Source organism: Pogona vitticeps, chromosome 6 (assembly GCF_051106095.1).
Source record: "Pogona vitticeps strain Pit_001003342236 chromosome 6, PviZW2.1, whole genome shotgun sequence".
Taxonomy (NCBI): Eukaryota; Metazoa; Chordata; class Lepidosauria; order Squamata; family Agamidae; genus Pogona; species Pogona vitticeps.
This window is the reverse complement of record NC_135788.1, coordinates 78,757,397-78,775,125: the sequence shown is the minus strand read 5'-3', so window position 1 is coordinate 78,775,125 and position 17,729 is coordinate 78,757,397. Positions and strand designations below refer to the sequence as shown.

General features: G+C 41.5%; 1 protein-coding gene across 19 annotated transcripts in view; it reads left to right on the top strand.

The window, feature by feature from the left end:
- The window catches only part of FHOD3 (formin homology 2 domain containing 3), a 329,766-nt gene that overhangs the window by 280,515 nt on the left and 31,522 nt on the right, over positions 1-17,729 (top strand). For 18 of the 19 annotated variants that reach the window (XM_020804920.3, XM_073003957.2, XM_078377654.1 and 15 more), the window contains 2 exons: positions 3,641-3,831; positions 12,087-12,279. In XM_020804920.3, coding sequence (XP_020660579.3) covers positions 3,641-3,831; positions 12,087-12,279 — 384 coding nt within the window. Of the gene's footprint in view, positions 1-3,640; positions 3,855-12,086; positions 12,280-17,729 lie in introns of those variants that run through there. The other variant, XM_073003959.2, reaches the window with a different exon arrangement.

Below are 17,729 nucleotides of genomic sequence, written 5' to 3'. Positions count from 1 at the left end.
GATTACAAAACTAGATTAAGATATGATGAGGATTAATTAGTCTTCCTGCAGGCATGCTGAAGTGGAATGAATGGTGATTTTGACTAAATATTAGGAAGAACCTGCTTCCTAAGACTAAGAGTTACTCAACAAGGGATCAGACTGTCCTAGAAATTGATGGTCCCTTCTTCCTTGGAGGGTTTTTAAGCAGAGATTGCTTGGCCATCTGCTTGGTTTGCTTTTTAATTATGGATTTTCTGCATCAGGAGAGGGCTGGACAAGATGTCCCCTGAAAAGACTTCCAATACTATAATTCTGTGATTCTTTGAGTGCCAGTTAGGGCAGATTAAGCCTAGAAAAAGCCTAGAAGGAGGCGCATATGACTATGCAGTCCATTTTCAAGTTTTTGATTGCTGTTAAGGGACAGCAAGTCTTACATCTGCACCAGCCTCAGTTGGGTATTGCTGTAAGAGTTAAATGGCCTCATGTTTATGTATACATTTATGCTGTCATCTTTTGTCCATATAAATTGCACTGTTACACTTCTTGTGACATATTAAAAAAACAAAGTGCAGGAATTTGATCAGAGATTGCCACATCCCAAATCCCTATAGTTTATTTTCACTTTAGCCATGGGTAAAATCACTGGAGTAGAACTTATTCCCTTGATGATAACAGTCTGGTTTGGGAGAATTTGTTCTTTAGGAATCACATCAGGATGACACAGAGTTATGTTAGAACACATATCAACCACTCCTACATGAGGCTTTCCATTAATAAGAATCCTCTCACCAGGATTATGAACTAAAATATCTTCTGCCTTTATTAGAAAACAATGAACTACCTGGGCTAGTGCCAGATCAGAATTTTCTGTCATGCCATTTGCCATGGAGACAGAACCTTGGTTACTGCTTTTCTCAGTGGCTTCAGCTGGTTTTAAACAGTAAACCTTTTTGGTCTGCTTATCATCCTTCTCATTCCCAAGTTTAGTTTTCATACAATTAAATTATAAATGACCAAACTCTCCACAGTTATAACACTGTCTTCTTCGCTCACTCTGAGGCGATCTGTTCAACTTTAACTTTTCCTCAGGGTTCATTTGGGTCTGAGAACTAGGCCATGCTAATTTAGGTAAAGTACTACCCTGGCCTTCTTTTCCTGGCCTGCTTTGCTGAGGGAATTTTTATTAAAGGGTTTCTTATTGTTGTTCCAGTTCTGCTTGTTAAAATTTACCTCAGAGAACTTGTGGTTTTAAATCTCCCCAATGTAATCAGCTGTTTCACCTGCTTCTAATAGATTTTTGGGATTTTTGTCCTTGATTAAATAACACAGTTCCCCAGGCAAAATAGAATAAAATTGTTCCAACCCAATCACATTTTTTATCTGCTCAGGAGAAGTGACATTTTTACGTTCCATCCACTTCTCCAAACATTGCAGCAGTTTAGCCCCTAGCTGAGAATAAGATTCCTCAGGCTTTTTGGTCAGGGAAAGAAATTTTCACCTCAGGTGTTCTGCATTGATAATCAAATCTAGAAAATACAATTTTTTGTAAGCTTCAAAATCTCTAGCCTGCTCCAGAGGCATCTGTGAATACAGCTCAGCTAAATCTCCACTTATCTGGGATCTTAGCACTATCATCCTTTCTTCATCCTTCACATTAAAGTCCCAGCAAGCACATTCAAAGGAAATGAGGAAAGATTCTGGGCAGTCACCTTTTCTATATTGGGGAAGTTTCTTTAGATCAATCTTTGAGAGATTTCCCTCACTAGTGTTATTGTTATTGTTATTTTGAGAAGTTAATTCTATTTGTTTTGTCTGTGATTGAAATTCCATTTCTCTTTGTCTCAATTCCATTTGTTTTAATTCAATTTCTCTTTGTCTATTTTCTTGCTCAAATGCCATTTGTCTGGCCTCTTGCTCAGCTCTGGCTTTTTCTCTAATTTCTAATTCCTTGAGCTCTAGCTCCTTAGCCTTTTCCTTGGCCCTAGCTTTTTCTCTAATTTCTTATTCCTTCAATTTAAATTCCTGTTGTAATTTTCATTTTTCAAAATCTTGGTAGCTTAGATCACCTTCTGTCCCTGAGGCACCCTCATGAGTTTCCCCCTGTTCCATAGCTAGAGGGGCTCAATTTCCCTCCACTTCCTGAGGTAAACTTTGTGCCTCTTGAGGATCAGTTTCCTCCATTACTGGCCTTTTAGTTCTTTTGGGTGGCATATTGCTTTTAGTTACTTAGTCTTGAGTGTGTTTATACTGATTTTAAAAAGGACCTGTCTTTCTTCTTTTACATCCAGTCACTGAAATAAATTTCTATTTCAAGCATATGCTTTTTCTTCTATTCCCTCAGATCTGTTCTGACCCCTGGCTTCTGCTTTTATCCACCAGTGCTCCCTTCTGTTGGAGCCTTGGATCTTAAGCTAGCCACTAGGTCTCTCAAATCCTGAGGTAAAAACAGGAATTTTTCCTTCAGAGTTGTTCCCTATCTCAGTCCCCCAGATCTGGTTTCAGAAGCCCCGCCACTAAGCTTTTCCCAAAAGCTCTAGCAGGTAACCTACTTCTTCATCACAGACCTCTGTCTAAAAGGTATCCTTGACTCAAAAAAAATTCACTTTAAACTCAGGCTTTACTGGATTCCTTCGTATCCCGCTGCTGGACACCAATTGTGATGTTTGCCCCTCATGGCCCCTGTTTGACACCCCACAACAGAGCACGCAAAGGCAAGCCAAACACTTTGTCACATGCTGCCACAGTTATGATTTTTTTTTTATCAATATACTTTTCTTAGGAAAGATGAAGGTCCATTCATCACTGTCTTTTGAAAAAGCAGATTTATTGATTACAGATGTTTCTATAATAATTCATAAGTATCTTTTTCAGGTTCATCAAGTATCAATAAGATTCTTCTGTATTATCTTACAGGTTATTATTCTCTCCTCAGACTAATCACTTCTCAGATTACCAAACTAACTGTCTCTCCCTCTCCCTTCAAACTCAGATTCAGACTGTAAACTAAACTCCTCCTCTCTGGCTCCACCTTTTAACATTTCTAGTGGCTCCACCTCTCAACAACATCAGCATAAAACATGAATAATGCCTGACTTATTTAACGTAATAAGGGTAAATGCCACACTTTCCTACTATAATGACACATCCAAAGGAAAGAAGTGAACCTGCTGTTTCCACTGAGTGTGCAGTGAAATCACACAGATCTTCTTGGTTTTAATAAGCTAGACTGTAGAACTCTGCTATTGAAACACCTTTTATGATTAATGAACATGAGAATCCTCATCTCATTTACTTTATTAAGGGATTTATTGGCTTCCTCCATATTAAGTTTAATTTGAAGCAAAGAAAATGTGTTGACATAAGACTTTGAATTTGGAAAGGTATTATTTTACACAAGTGTGGTTCACTTCTTCAAGAGGGGCAATACGGATTGAACTCAGTAAATAAAACTTGCAAGCACAAGCAGACAGTTAATTTAACCTCTCGTGGAGCTAACATGATGCCTCTTGCTGTTGCATTGTGTAAGAGAAATCAAATGATCATCAGTCCCCTGAATGAAGATAATTAGGAAAAGTAAGATGCTTTCATAGATCGCACAGGGTATTTTTAAATAGATACTTTAGAAATGATACTTTATCATTTCTCCCCTTCTTTTCAGGTTGACTTTGAGCAACTTCGGGACAACTTATGTCAAATGGAGAAACGATGTAAAGCATCTTGGGATCATCTGAAGGCAATAGCAAAGCATGAAATGAAATCAACTTTAAAGCAAAAAATGTCTGAGTTCCTTAAAGATTGTGCAGAAAGAATAATCATTTTAAAGATTGTCCACAGAAGAATAATCAACAGGTAGAGCAGTAGGGCGTACTGTGGTTAGTATGCTATTGCAAATAAAACAGCTCTCCAAAATTATGTTATTCCAAGATATTCAGACAAATCTTTGAACATGCTTTTAGTGATAGATAAAAACCTTTATTGGCATAAGTAGAAATTGGACATAGTCATGGTGGTTTGTCAGGTAACTACATATAGGCATCAAGAGGGCAGAAAAGTGTTGGACATCCATAAAAGAATAATGGTTTGTCTCCTAACAATAGTATCAAGGAAGTCTGCGACTCTTTCTACAATGTCAGTCATCTGTTTTTAGTGATATTGGGTTGAATTTTACCTCCTTGATAGGCCTGTAATTGAATTTAAAAACGAAAAACATTCCCTCTAAATCTCAGAAAATAGATTGGCCTATTTCAACCTTATTTATCCACATATTTATTTGTTCCTTTGTTGCAACGTTAAGGTGTTTTATGTAAAAACATAAGTATGCAATATATACAAAATAATACCACAAAACACAAAAGTACAGTTTACCAAAAGCCACTAGTTAAACGAAAGTATAATGCAATTACAACCAGTGTTATAATAACAGTAATGATATCACAGTATTATATCATTATCAGCTTGAAATGTTTTTAAATGATTCAGGGAGCAGCACCATGATATCTTTTGTAAGAGTCTCCCTTATTAACATGGAACAATTAAGTCTTTAACCCCTACTCAAAGTCCTGAATTGATAGGGCTTTATATATTTCAATTGGAACGGAAGTTGCAAACATAGGATTACCGTCAGGAAAGCTGTGCCCATTATGCTTGCCAATCCAATTGATCTTACCAGCTGACATACGAGCAAAGCTTCTATATCTGAACTTAGTGTATGAGCCCAGGAGATTTTGTTCACTCCAAATTACAATATAGGAAATGGGAGCACAACAGGATCCAATCTCTCCCTTATTCTAGGGCGCCTCATCTACATGCCTCCAAAACTTACTCCTCCTTGTCCCTCCCACCTACCCACTTAATTTCCTTCTGTTCATGAAACATTGGTAGGAAGATAGGAGGTACTGTCTGTTTACTTTTCCCCACCTAGGACTTGCATGTGGGCATGGCTGCAAGTAAGGTGGGGACATGTAGAGCCAGAGGTGAACCATCAGATCTTAATGCTGGCCCTATATTTGTGACTGGTATTATGAATTATTGAGATTTGTGTTTCCAAACCAGGAGCCAGTAAGCTTAAGAGAAGTGCAAGGCTGATTACAATAAGCTGTAAAAAAAATTAAGTCATAGACAATATGTCTAAAAAAGCAGAATGGCTACTCTGTCCCTCTGCCTATAGCCTTTACTCAGACCATACAACCATATTTTAACTGGAGCATATTAATATTTCCGACCCTAATACATATTTTAGGAAATAAGATTAGGCTAGAGAACAATCCATAAGCACCTTCTCAGACACAAGTCTCATTTGAATAAATGGGTATTGATAATAACACAGCCACACTTCTGTCTTTTACATTAATGGCACTCATTTTTTCCAATTATTACAGCTTTTAAGATAATATAATACATGCATTGTCATACACAGTGAATAAATATCACTATACAATGTTACAGAGCCTCGTGGCGCAGTGGTTAAACCACTGTACTGCAGCCAAAACTGTGCTCACGGCCTGGGGTTCAATCCGAGGTAGCCGGCTCAAGGTTGACTCAGCCTTCTATCCTTCCGAGGTCAGTAAAATGAGTACCCCGCTCTCGGGGGGGCCAATGTGTAGCCTGCATAACTAACTTGTAAACCGCCCAGAGAGCGCTTGAAGCGCTATGGGGCGGTATATAAGCAGCACACTTTGCTTTGCTTTGAAGAGAAATTAATAATAAGTCAGCTGTAATGATACAGTGGCACTATTACAGTGTTGATCCTGAGACACATCAAGCCATGAAAGCTGCATTTTATTACTTCCTTTGTAAATTAGATTTTTTTCCTCTGTTTATTTACTTCTAAATCATTTTCTTCTCTAGACATTTCTAAACAGCCTAACCTCTTTGAAGTTAGATGAATGCATGCAAAATGGAATTTAAATATAATAAATATATTCTTCTTCTTTGTGGCCTCTGTGCATGCACACAATTTTGTTTGTTCAGAGCCTGCGCAAGACATCTCAGAACTTTCTAGAGCTTAAAGACATGTAGATTAGTAGGGTGTTCCCCCGTGGAGCGCATGCTCTGTCTTCCCAGAGTCCCCTCAGTTCCTTTTGACCGCCGCTTCAGTTGGACGTATTGCAGAACACTAGAGCGAGTACTTAGATCAAATCAACTATTTCAATCATTTCTTTTTAATCATCTCTTTTATCAGACATTCCCCTGTAAATTAGCCATTTCTTTTTGAATTTCTCATTCAGTTTTTCTTCTCTTCCTGCGTTTTTCTCCCCCTCCCCCATTGCCACCTTTCCCTTCCCTTTTCCTCTACTTTTATGGGGCCCCCAGGGCCTTTCAAGCGGTGCATGCTCTGCATGAACAAGATCCCACTTACAGACGGTCACAACCGTTGCCTTTTTTGCTTAAGGATACAACACCAAACGCACTCCTACCCCGAGTGCAAGAAGCTCACTAAGCACACTTCGAAACTACGCCGAGAAACCGCTTGCTCGGTATCGAGCCCGACTCTACCACCTCAACAGAGGGACCCTTCGAAATCCGCTTCAAAGTTGAGCTCAACCTCCACGTGGAAAGCTCCAACCCATCTCGATGACTTGTCTGAGAAAAAGATAAGACTAAGAAAACTAAAAAGCCTACAAAATCAACTCAGATTGATCCACCTCAACTGGTTATTCCTTCACCCATTCTTGAGGAGTGATCTAGAGATGCCCTTGGTTCAATCTGGTCAGAGATGACCCAGCCATACTACCGGCTCAGGCTGCAGCCTCCATTGCTAGCCTCTCGCCGAGTACTGGTCTATCTCTGGCTGATGCTCACTCAGCCCAGCCTCGGCCCATTCAAGCCCTCGATCATCAGGGTGGGCAATACCTATTCAGGTTTCTGGATCGGAGTTGTCTCATAATTCTCCCCATAAGACACTGGGCGAAGAGACGACATCTCTCTCCAAGTCAATATAGAGAATTGTACTATTATCCCGAACCATCACATATCCGACCAGAGACGATTATGAGGACGATATCAGCACTACGACCCTTACTATTCCGAAGTCCTGACTGAATAGGCCTATTATGACGAACCAAGGAGAGTGAGATATGCTTCTTCACCAAGATATTCACCCTCCATATCACCTTCACTACCACGACATCAACGCCGTTCAACCTCAGCTTACCCTATACCAACTCACCGTATGTCAATCCCTGCAAAATTGGCCCTTAAACGTACTCTTCCGGTACCAGAATCTCAACTGCAACCCAAGCGAGCCAAGCACTCTCAACATCACACCTCTCTTCATGTTACTACCACCTACAAAGGGCCTCCCCCTCCTGACACTGAACACCGTCCAGTGTCAATGCCTCTACCATCCCTACCATTGACATTGGTGACCAAACCACCACACCAGTCATCTTCACAATCTCTTTCAAGATTCTACATCCGGTATGTCCCACGAATCACCCTCTAATCTTCCTACTCCTCCTGATGTTGGCGAAAACCACCCTCCATTCCTATCAGAAGATTTTACATCTTATTCCCAGCTGGTTGTGCAAATGGCAAAATCTTTACAATTCGACATTGAGGAGCCACTGTCTCAGAAAAAGGTTATGGTCTTCGATTACCTTAATCAGGATAAAATACCACCTCTTAGTTTGAGTTTTATTCCAGCTATGCACGACTTAGTTAAAGAATCATGGGACAAACCTCCCTCTTCACTTCAAATTTCACAGCACATAGAAAATCATTATATGACTCACGGCCCAGACACAGTTTTCCTCTCTAAACATCCCACACCAAATTCTATCATCGTAGAATCCAATCAATCAAGAGCACACAACAAATCATCCATCGCCCCTACCAACCGAGAAGGAAGAAAACTTGACATTCTCAGAAGACGGCTCTATTCCCTTACATCATTTATTATGAGGGTTGCTAATTATCAGGCCGCTATGGGCGCGTACCACCGCCAGTTATGGGATAGCATTCTACCTATCATTCAAGCAACTATAGACACCACCAAAACAGAAGCCCTCAATATCCATGCCAAGGAAGGCTTTGACTTTAGCTAAACAGCAAAGAATCACTGCCCGCCATACCGCAGACACAGCTTCTAAGGCTATGTCCACTTCTATTGCCCTGAGGCACCATGCCTGGCTCAGATCTGCAGGCCTTTCAGATGACACTAGAACAAGGATAGAAGACCTTCCTTTTGATGGTGTTGGCCTTTTCAATGCCAAAACAGACGAGATCATGGACAATCTCCATAAAATCCGCACACTCATATTCCACCCAACAACCTTACTTCCCCAATTCCAAAGACACCCCTTCTGTCAACAACAGTTTCAATCATATCATCAACCATATCGACCATTCAGACCACAAGTGTACCTGACAAGTCCTATCCAGGCCCATCTACATCTGCCATACCTTCCTTTTGACCTCAACAGTCACAAGCACATGGACAGCCCTTTCAACGCTCACAAAAGAAGGGTAAGCAGTATCCTCTGAAGATGCCGGCCACAGAGACTGGCGAAATGTTAGGAAGAACAACTTTCAAAACACAGCCAAAGAGCCCGAAAAACCCACAATAACCTATCCATAGACCCCTTCTATCTACATTTCAAACCAGACTCCATCCTTTCATCTCGGCTTGGCACCGAATCACTAATGATGAGTGGGTTCTTTTCATTGTCCAAAACAGTTATTTTATTGAGTCTCTACGTACCCCACCCTATGGCACAGTTAGGACTACTCCATACTCATTAGCTCTCCACGAAGAAGTTTTCCTTCTTCTCCAAAAGCAAGCCATACTAATAGTCCCCTTCCCCTACATTGCATGAGGGATTTTACTCCAGATATTTTACAATCCCCAAAAAGGATGGAGGACTCCGCCCTATTCTCAACCTCAGAAACCTTAATAAATACATTCGACTCAGATGCTTTTGAATGCTAACCCTCAACACTATCATCCCTCTCCTTTCACAGGGATTACGACGCAGTCAGAGCTACCCAACTAACTCTCGATACTCTTCAGATCTAGGTCTCAAGGTAAATCTTGCCAAATCTCACCTTGCGCCAACACAAACTACCACCTACATCAGAGCGTATTTTGACTCCCTTCGAGCCAGAGCCTCTCTCCCCCAAGAGAGAATTACGAAATTTAAACAAGCCATTTGACCATTCCAACCTTTAGCTTTGGTATCTGAGCATCAAGCCCAGCACCTCCTTGGGCTCATGGTTTCTACCATAGCTGTTATCCAGCACGCAGGGCTCAAAATGAAGCCCCTACAATAATGGTACCTGTCACTATTCGATCCCATATCAGACCACCCTTCCAAACGTCTCATAGTAACATCAGAACTTGCCAGTCAACTCACCTGGTGAACGTTCCTTCCTCATTTGATGATAGGCAGACCCTTCCAACCTCTACAGCTCTCCATACAGGTTACCACCGACAGCAGCCTGTCGGGATGGGGAGCCCACTGTCGACATCACAAGATACATGGTCTGTGGACAAAACGAGAACAATTATTGCACATCAACCACCTTGAACTCTTAGCACTCATCAGGGCCTTCCATGCCTTCTTACCTCTCATTGCAGGATGAGTGGTACAATTAGCTACAGACAACACTACAGCGCTGTACTATATAAACAAACAGGGAGGTACCTACTCCCTTTCGCTCCTGTATCTGGCGGACGAACTTTGGGAATGGTGCTACCTACACCACATTTTCCCAGTAGCTGTCCACATCGCCACAGACGACAACCGTCTTGCAGACCATCTCAGTCGTCTTACCACAAAGACACACGAATGGGCACTGAACAAGGAAGTTTTCTACCTCCTCTGTCACCAATGGGGTGTTCTGTCCATCGATCTCTTGCCTCCAAGATCAACACCAAGAGCCAACAGTATTGCTCCCGAGCTGGTGTCAATTTGAACTCACTCGGAGATGCCTTTATGAAAGACTGGGTCAGAGGACTATTTTACCTATTCCCTCCAATTCCACTCATACAATGAACTGTCATTTGACTTCAACAGTTCCATGCAAATGCCATCCTCCTCGCCCCATGGTGGCCACGTCAACTGTGATTCACCCACCAGAGATCGATATCAAATGACGTGTTCCACCTCCTGTCGATCCCCAATCTCCTGACCCAAGACAACGGGATGATTTACCACCCCGACATACACTCTTTGAACCTAACAGCTTGGAGGATACTCCCGCCATACGAAACATACTAGACCGAGCTTGAAAGCATCGACCCTAAAATTAATAAATGGAAATCTTTCCTCTCTTTTGCTCATTCTCAAGACTTACCTGCAACACCAATTTCTTTGAAGACCCTACTTATCTTTATCCCCCATCTCTTTCATCTCGAGCTATCTCATTCTACCTTGAAGGTTTACATTGCAGCTGTTGTAGCTCACCAGCCTTCTCATTCTGATTCAGCAAGGCTTTTTTCCCACCCAACTTTAAAGAAATTCCTCAAGGGACTCCAAAATATTTGCCCCCCCCACGACAGCACCCTCTCCCTCAGTGGTCCTTACAACTTGTCCTCAACGTGCTCACTCGACCACCCTTTGAACCGATGGCTACTTCCAATCTCAAATTACTTATGCTAAAGACATCATTCCTTGTAGCAATAAAACCTTCCAAACATGCCAGCAAACTTGCGGCCCTCAGATCAGATCCACCTTTCCTTCAGTTTCATCCAGATAAGGTTACCCTCTATTTTGATGTATCATTTTTACCCAAAATCGTCTCTGAATTTCACCTCAATCAACCATTGATTTTACCAACTTTATTTCCATCTCCTTCTACACCTCTCGAGTGCATGCTCCACATGCTTGATGTAAGACACTCTTTGGCCTTCTACATTGGTAGAACAAAGTTATTCAGGAAGTCTCCAAGGCTTTTCTTATGTTTTCAAGGCCCTCATAAGGGTGCCCCAGCTTCACCTCAAACCATTTCTCGCTGGATTGTTCAAACTATATCATTGGCCTATGAGCTCTCAGGCAAGACACCTCCTGAACATTTAAAAGCTCACTCTACCAGAGTGCTGTCAAACTTTACTGCTTTCCACCATGGAACAGAGCTTCTGCACATCTGCAGTGCAGCTACATGGTCTAATCCATCAACCTTTGTGAGGCACTATCGCCTTGATGTCCGAGCAAAGAATGATGCTGCTTTTGGCAAACCGGTCTTGACATCTCTTCTACAGTGACATCCCACCATCTGGTAAGTGAGCATGTCAGTCACCCAATTGTGTGCATTCACAGAGGCCACAAAGAAGAAAGAAAGGTTACCTACCTGTAACCATGGTTCTTCTAGTGGTCCTCTGTGAATCCACACACCCCACCCATCCTCCCCTCCGTCCATCACATTATCTTTATATAAGCCTTTGACAGCGACTGATTCTTACAGAAACTGAGGGGACTTTGGGAGGACAGAGCATGCTCTCCATGGGGGAACATCCTACTGCTCACATGTCTTTAAGCTCTAGAAACTTCCGAGACGTCCTGTGCAGGTGCAGAACAAACCCAATTGTATGCATTCATAGAGGACCACTAGAAGAACCATGGTTAAAGGTAGGTAACCTCTCTTTCATTACACAGTATCCCACATCAGTATTTTTCAATTGTTGCTTTATTAATAGGCAGACATGATCTTGTTAATCATTTTACCTTTTATGCATTGTCACGTAAACATTGATGTGGAAGAGTTCATTGTGGATCTTCCTTTTATTGTAATTCTGTTTTTAATTATAAGCTCTAGAAACAATGACAAAGGAATCCATGCTAAAAAGAATATGAGTTCGTATTTCAAAAACAGATTATGCTTCACTGGCCATCTATATCCTGATGACAAACAATGGCTGGCTTAGTACAGTAAGCAGGCCCACTGGAGATTTTGTGAATCAGTTCTTCCATTGATAGTTGTGACTTACTGTGCTAAGTAACAGGATTTCAGCCACTGTTTCACTTAAGACTTGTACTTTCCTTGGATCCAAACACTATCATGAAATATTTCCTGAAAACACCAAAACAGAAGGAGCCCTAGAGGGGTTAATGAGCCTTCATTTATTTGAAAGAAATTGGTAAAGATAATTGCTTTTGTTTTTTCAGGTTCCACTCCTTCTTGTTATTTATGGGTTACCCTCCTTATGCAATTCGTGAAGTCAACATCAATAAATTCTGCAAAATTATTAGTGAATTTGCTCTGGAGTATCGCACCACCAGGGAACGGGTTTTACAGCAGAAACAGAAGCGAGCCAACCACAGAGAGAGAAATAAAACCAGAGGGAAAATGATCACAGATGTAAGTGGCAAGTTCAATTTTATTCTGCAAAACCAGATAAAGGTTTGTTGCCAGTGAGTAATGTATTATAGATCCACTGTTCCAACTAACTTTGTAAAACCAAGAACATACATAAGATTGTGCTGCAGTGCATATGATCTTCAAGTGGTAGGGTCCAAAATTGCTTATTCAATGAAAATTGCTTATTCAATGCTGGAGTCAGAGCTTCATGAGCATAAATAGATCCTCTTTATGGATCCGTACCCGTGTATACCCCAGAGTGGTGTGTACGTGGATCATGTGATTAAATATCCACATCCAACTATATCAAGCCATGGGGTCATGTATTTTCAAGAACCCTTCACCTCACTTCTTTCATAGATGCTTTCTCTCTGCCTTTCCTCGGTGAGTATATCATACCACCAACATAAACTGCAATTAGAGCTAACAAGGGTTTGCTAATCAGACTCAAACCATTTTTAATAACGTGGCTAAGTAGAACTCTGAATACCATTAATCACATTAGTATCACAACTGGTTTACAGAAGTAGCTCATGACTATAGCAGAGTCATATGCCCTACCTCTCTTTCATATATTGATGTCAAAATTGTCTTTGTCTTCTCATTTGAATATTTAACTACTGGTCTCTTTCAATAACAAACAGACTTAAACATGCCTTCTTTAATAATCTTCCTCTCTTCCTCTTTCACTGCCACCAACTTTTGTTGCCACATGTGTTTGTATATTAGAACTTTTATTCAGGCCCTAATAACAATGTCCACATAGCCAACCCTCTGGTATTAAGCTCTACACCACTTACCTTGAACTCATTTACTAAAGGTTTATAGAAATAACAGTGTCCGAAGTATGTTATTTATTTCTAGGCTTTAAACTCATTCAGCACAATTCTTTACTTTTTCTATCCCTCTATGACCCAGAACCCTGTCTTTCCAGTGGTGGCTGCCACCCTATGGAATGTGTCCTTAAGTATTTTGGGTATCTGCCAGTCTTTTGCTTATTTAGATGGAATTACAGTGGTGCCGCGCACAACGATTGCTTCATACAACGATGAATTCACACAGCGATGGGGTTTTTTTGAGGAATTTCCCCCATCGTTTAACGATGTTCTCTATGGGGGAATTTCACTTAACGATGTCCCTTTTTGCTCATTTAAAAGTGTCTTAAAATGGTTGAAACCTGTTTTAAATGCTTGGATTCCATAGTGCACCTTGTGAAACATGTGCAAACTTAATTTGGTTTTGTTCTGAGTCTTCATTAATTTTTGGTGATTTTTTTATTTTCCCCATTTAAATCAATTGAATCGACAGTTCAATGCATTTAAATAGGGAAAACAAAAAATCACCAAAATTTAACGAAGACTCAGAACAACACCAAATTAAGTTTGCATAGGGTTCAGGAGGTGGGCTAACGATTGCAAGCATTTAAAACATGTTCCAAACATTGTAAGGCACTTTTAAATGAGCAAAAACAGACTTCGCAAAGCCATTGAAATGTATTGAGTCGGCTTCAATACATTCCAATGGAGGAAACATTGTTTCACTCAACGATGTTTCCTATGGGTTTTTTCACTTAAAGACGGCAATCCGTTCCAATTGGAACGGATTAACCGGTTTTCAATGCATTCCTATGGGAAATGGTGTTTCACAGAACGATGTTTCACACAACTTTGATTTTTTTGGAACCAATTAACATCGTTGTGTGAGGCACCACTGTATAAGATTCAGGTGGATCTTCAGGTCTTTCTCTGTTGTAAAGGCCCCAAGAAAGGCTTCCTGGTCTTCACTAGAGATGGGGGGGTATTTGTATACGAATATGAATACCCCCCACAGAGGTGGCGATAACGAGGGTCCAGCCCCATAGGGCCGGACTGTCCACTCACAATTCCACCGCTGCCACAACTTCCGTAGAGCCTTCCAATGGCTCTGGAGATCACGCTCAGCTCGCCACTCCTGGGAGGAGGCAAGACGGCAAGCCTCTCTGTCGGGTCAAAGAGTGGCTCACAGAGGTCATGGCAGTGGCAGAATTGTGAGTGGACCATCTGGTTCCATGAGGGTGGACCCTCATTATCGCCACCTGTGCGGAGGTATTCGTATACGAATAAGAATACCCCTATCTCTGTTCTCCACCCATCTAGATTTCAGGTGTCTATTCTGCAGTGCTATAAACTAGATGAATTTTCAGTTCCTGCTGCAGCATGTGCACATGGCACGTTGACTGTTGTATTTTTTTCATGGCTTTTCTCAGGGAGTCTTCATACGGGACCTTTGTCAATCTGCTCTCTGGTTACAGCCTTCCATGTTTGTCCAGTATTGCAGCCTAAATATTTAGGCATAGGTGGATGGTTTTTTCATCGTTCGTTCGTTTAGTCGTTTAGCCGTGTCCGACTCTTCGTGACCCCATGGATCAGAGCACGCCAGGCCCTCCTGTCTTCCACTGCCTCCCGGAGTTGGGTCAAATTCATGTTGGTTGCTTTGCAGACACTGTCCAGCCATCTCATCCTCGGTCGTCCCCTTCTCCTCTTGCCGTCACACCTTCCTAACATCAATGTCTTTTCCAAGGAGTCTTCTCTTCTCATGAGATGGCCAAAGTACTGGAGCCTCAGCTTCAGGATCTGTCCTTCCAGTGAGCACTCGGGGTTGATTTCCTTTAGAATTGATAGGTTTGTTCTCCTTGCAGTCCAGGGGATTCTCAAGAGCCTCCTCCAGCACCACAATTCAAAGGCATCAATTCTTCGGCGGTCTGCTTTCTTTATGGTCCAGCTCTCACTTCCATACATCACTACAGGAAAAACCATAGCTTTGACTATTCGGACTTTTGTTGGCAAGGTGATGTCACTGCTTTTTAAGATGCTGTCAAGATTTGTCATCGCTTTCCTCCCAAGAAGCAGGCGTCTTTTAATTTCGTGGCTGCTGTCTCCATTTGCAGTGATCATGGAGCCCAGGAAGATAAAATCTGACACTGCCTCCATATCTTCCCCTTCTATTTCCCAGGAGGTGATGGGACTGGTGGCCATGATCTTAGTTTTTTTGATGTTGAGTTTCAGACCGTTTTTTTGCACTCTCGTCTTTCACCTTCATTACAAGGTTCTTTAATTCCCCCTCACTTTCTGCCATCAGAGTGGTATCATCTGCATATCGGAAGTTGTTGATATTTCTTCTGGCAATCTTAATTCCGGCTTGGGATTCCTCCAGTCCAGCCTTCCGCATGATGTATTCTGCATATAAGTTAAATAAGCAGGGAGACAATATACAGCCTTGTCGTACTCCTTTCCCAATTTTGAACCAATCAGTTGTTCCAAATCCAGTTCTAACTGTTGCTTCCTGTCCCACATATAGGTTTCTCAGTAGATAGATAAGGTGGTCAGGCACTCCCATTTCTTTAAGAACTTGCCATAGTTTGCTGTGGTCCACACAGTCAAAGGCTTTTGCATGGTCAATGAAGCAGAAGTAGATATTTTTTTTTGGAACTCTCTGGCTTTCTCCATAATCCAGCGCAGGTTAGCAATTTGGTCTCGAGTTCCTCTGCCTGTTCGGAATCCAGCTTGTACTTCTGGGAGTTCTCGGTCCACATATTGCTGAAGCCTACCTTGGAGGATTTTGAGCATAACCTTGCTAGCATGTGAAATGAGTGCAATTGTACGGTAGTTGGAGCATTCTTTGGCACTGCCTTTCTTTGGGATTGGGATGTAGACTGATCTTTTCCAATCCTCTGGCCACTGTTGGCTTTTCCAAACTTGCTGGCATATTGAATGTAGCACGTTAACAGCATCATCTTTCAAGATTTTAAATAGTTCAACTGGAATGCCATCACCTCCACTGGCCTTGTTGTTAGCCAGGCTTTCTAAGGCCCACTTGACTTCACTCTCCAGGATGTCTGACTCAAGGTCAGCAACTACATTGTCTGGGTTGTCTGGGATATCCAAATCTTTCTGGTATAATTCCTCTGTGTATTCTTGCCACCTCTTCTTGATGTCTTCTGCTTCTGTTAATGGTTTTTTCATAAAAACTGTAATCACAGTTCCCTGATTAACCTTCCCCACCTCCAGGTTAATTGAACTTGCTATTCCCACTTATCTAGAATTGTTTAGAGACAACAAATAATAGAAATTGGCTTGTCTCGTGTTTCTTTAGTACTTCAGTAGGTCATCCATGGGGACATACAGCTCAACTTCGGTGCCACTCCATGTCTTGTTCAGTGTGTGATCTGATATAGCTATGGTTCACTACATCTATTTTGAACTGAGAGGAAAGGAAGGATCTCTGAAGTTCTGAGTGGATTCTTTGAGATGGATGATTGATTCCCTGTAAAAATACAGTTGGACCCCTGTTTCTGCAGGGGAGAAGTTTCACAATCTACCATAGATGCCTGAAACCATAGAGGTGAAGGAACCCTATATAAAGCATACAAGGGGACAGGACAAAGGCACAATGGAGATCCTTTGTATGTTGTATACAGGCCTGCAGCAAACCATGAATATCGGTCCCACAGATATGGTGGCCTTACTGTAATTGCATAGCTCTAGAAAGAAAGTTCCAGACATAGCTCTGCTCAGACACAGAGGCCACGTGTTGGACTGCACGCATGACCACTATAAGGGCCATCATGGTAGGCAAGAAAATTGTTTTATAAGACAATAAACATCTGCATCTCTTTTTAACATGAATGGAAATGTTCCACATGTAGAGATGCAATTCTGTGGTAGGGAACAAAATCTTGCATTGATTGTGATGGTAGGAAAATGTTTCACTTATATAATGAACATATGAATCTTTTTAGTGATACAATACTATTCTAAAGTCACCTAAGTCAAGCAGAACTGCATTTCATGAAGCCCCCTTCACGCATGTGTGTGTCAGGCGAGCGCCCCCTCCTTATGCACACAAGTGCCCGCGTGCCCACACGAGCAAGTGCTGCCCCTTCGCACATGAGCATGAGTGAGGGGTGTGTCCTGCCCCACACACATATGGACCCTGTACCCCCCCCCAACTGATCTGTGGTGTCAAAAAAGGGTGGGGACCACTGTTTTAAATGACTGACCTCTTTGGTTTATGTAGCACCAGAGGTTTAATTTGCAGTTTTAATTATTACAAATTAATCTCTGTTTTTAGCCTTAGATTGTGGCATAGAAAATAATATGAGATTACTTTGTGAAACTTTCAGTCAGAATTATGAACTTTGAAACAGATTGAATGTTACTTAATGAAAAAACAATTAATTTGATTGTAGGGAATTTACAGCTTGCTTTTATAAAATGTTACTTCTTTCTGTCAAGTGACTTTAAAAATCCCATAAGTTTCTAAACCTTTTGAACACAGTTTCACTTGATCCAAATGAAGTTTAAAGGAGTGCCAGAACTTAATAAAAATTTTCAGCTGTCTTGAAAACCCAACTTCTGCAGACTTAATTAGATGTCAATGCTTTGTCACATGCAGAACTACCTTCATCTGAA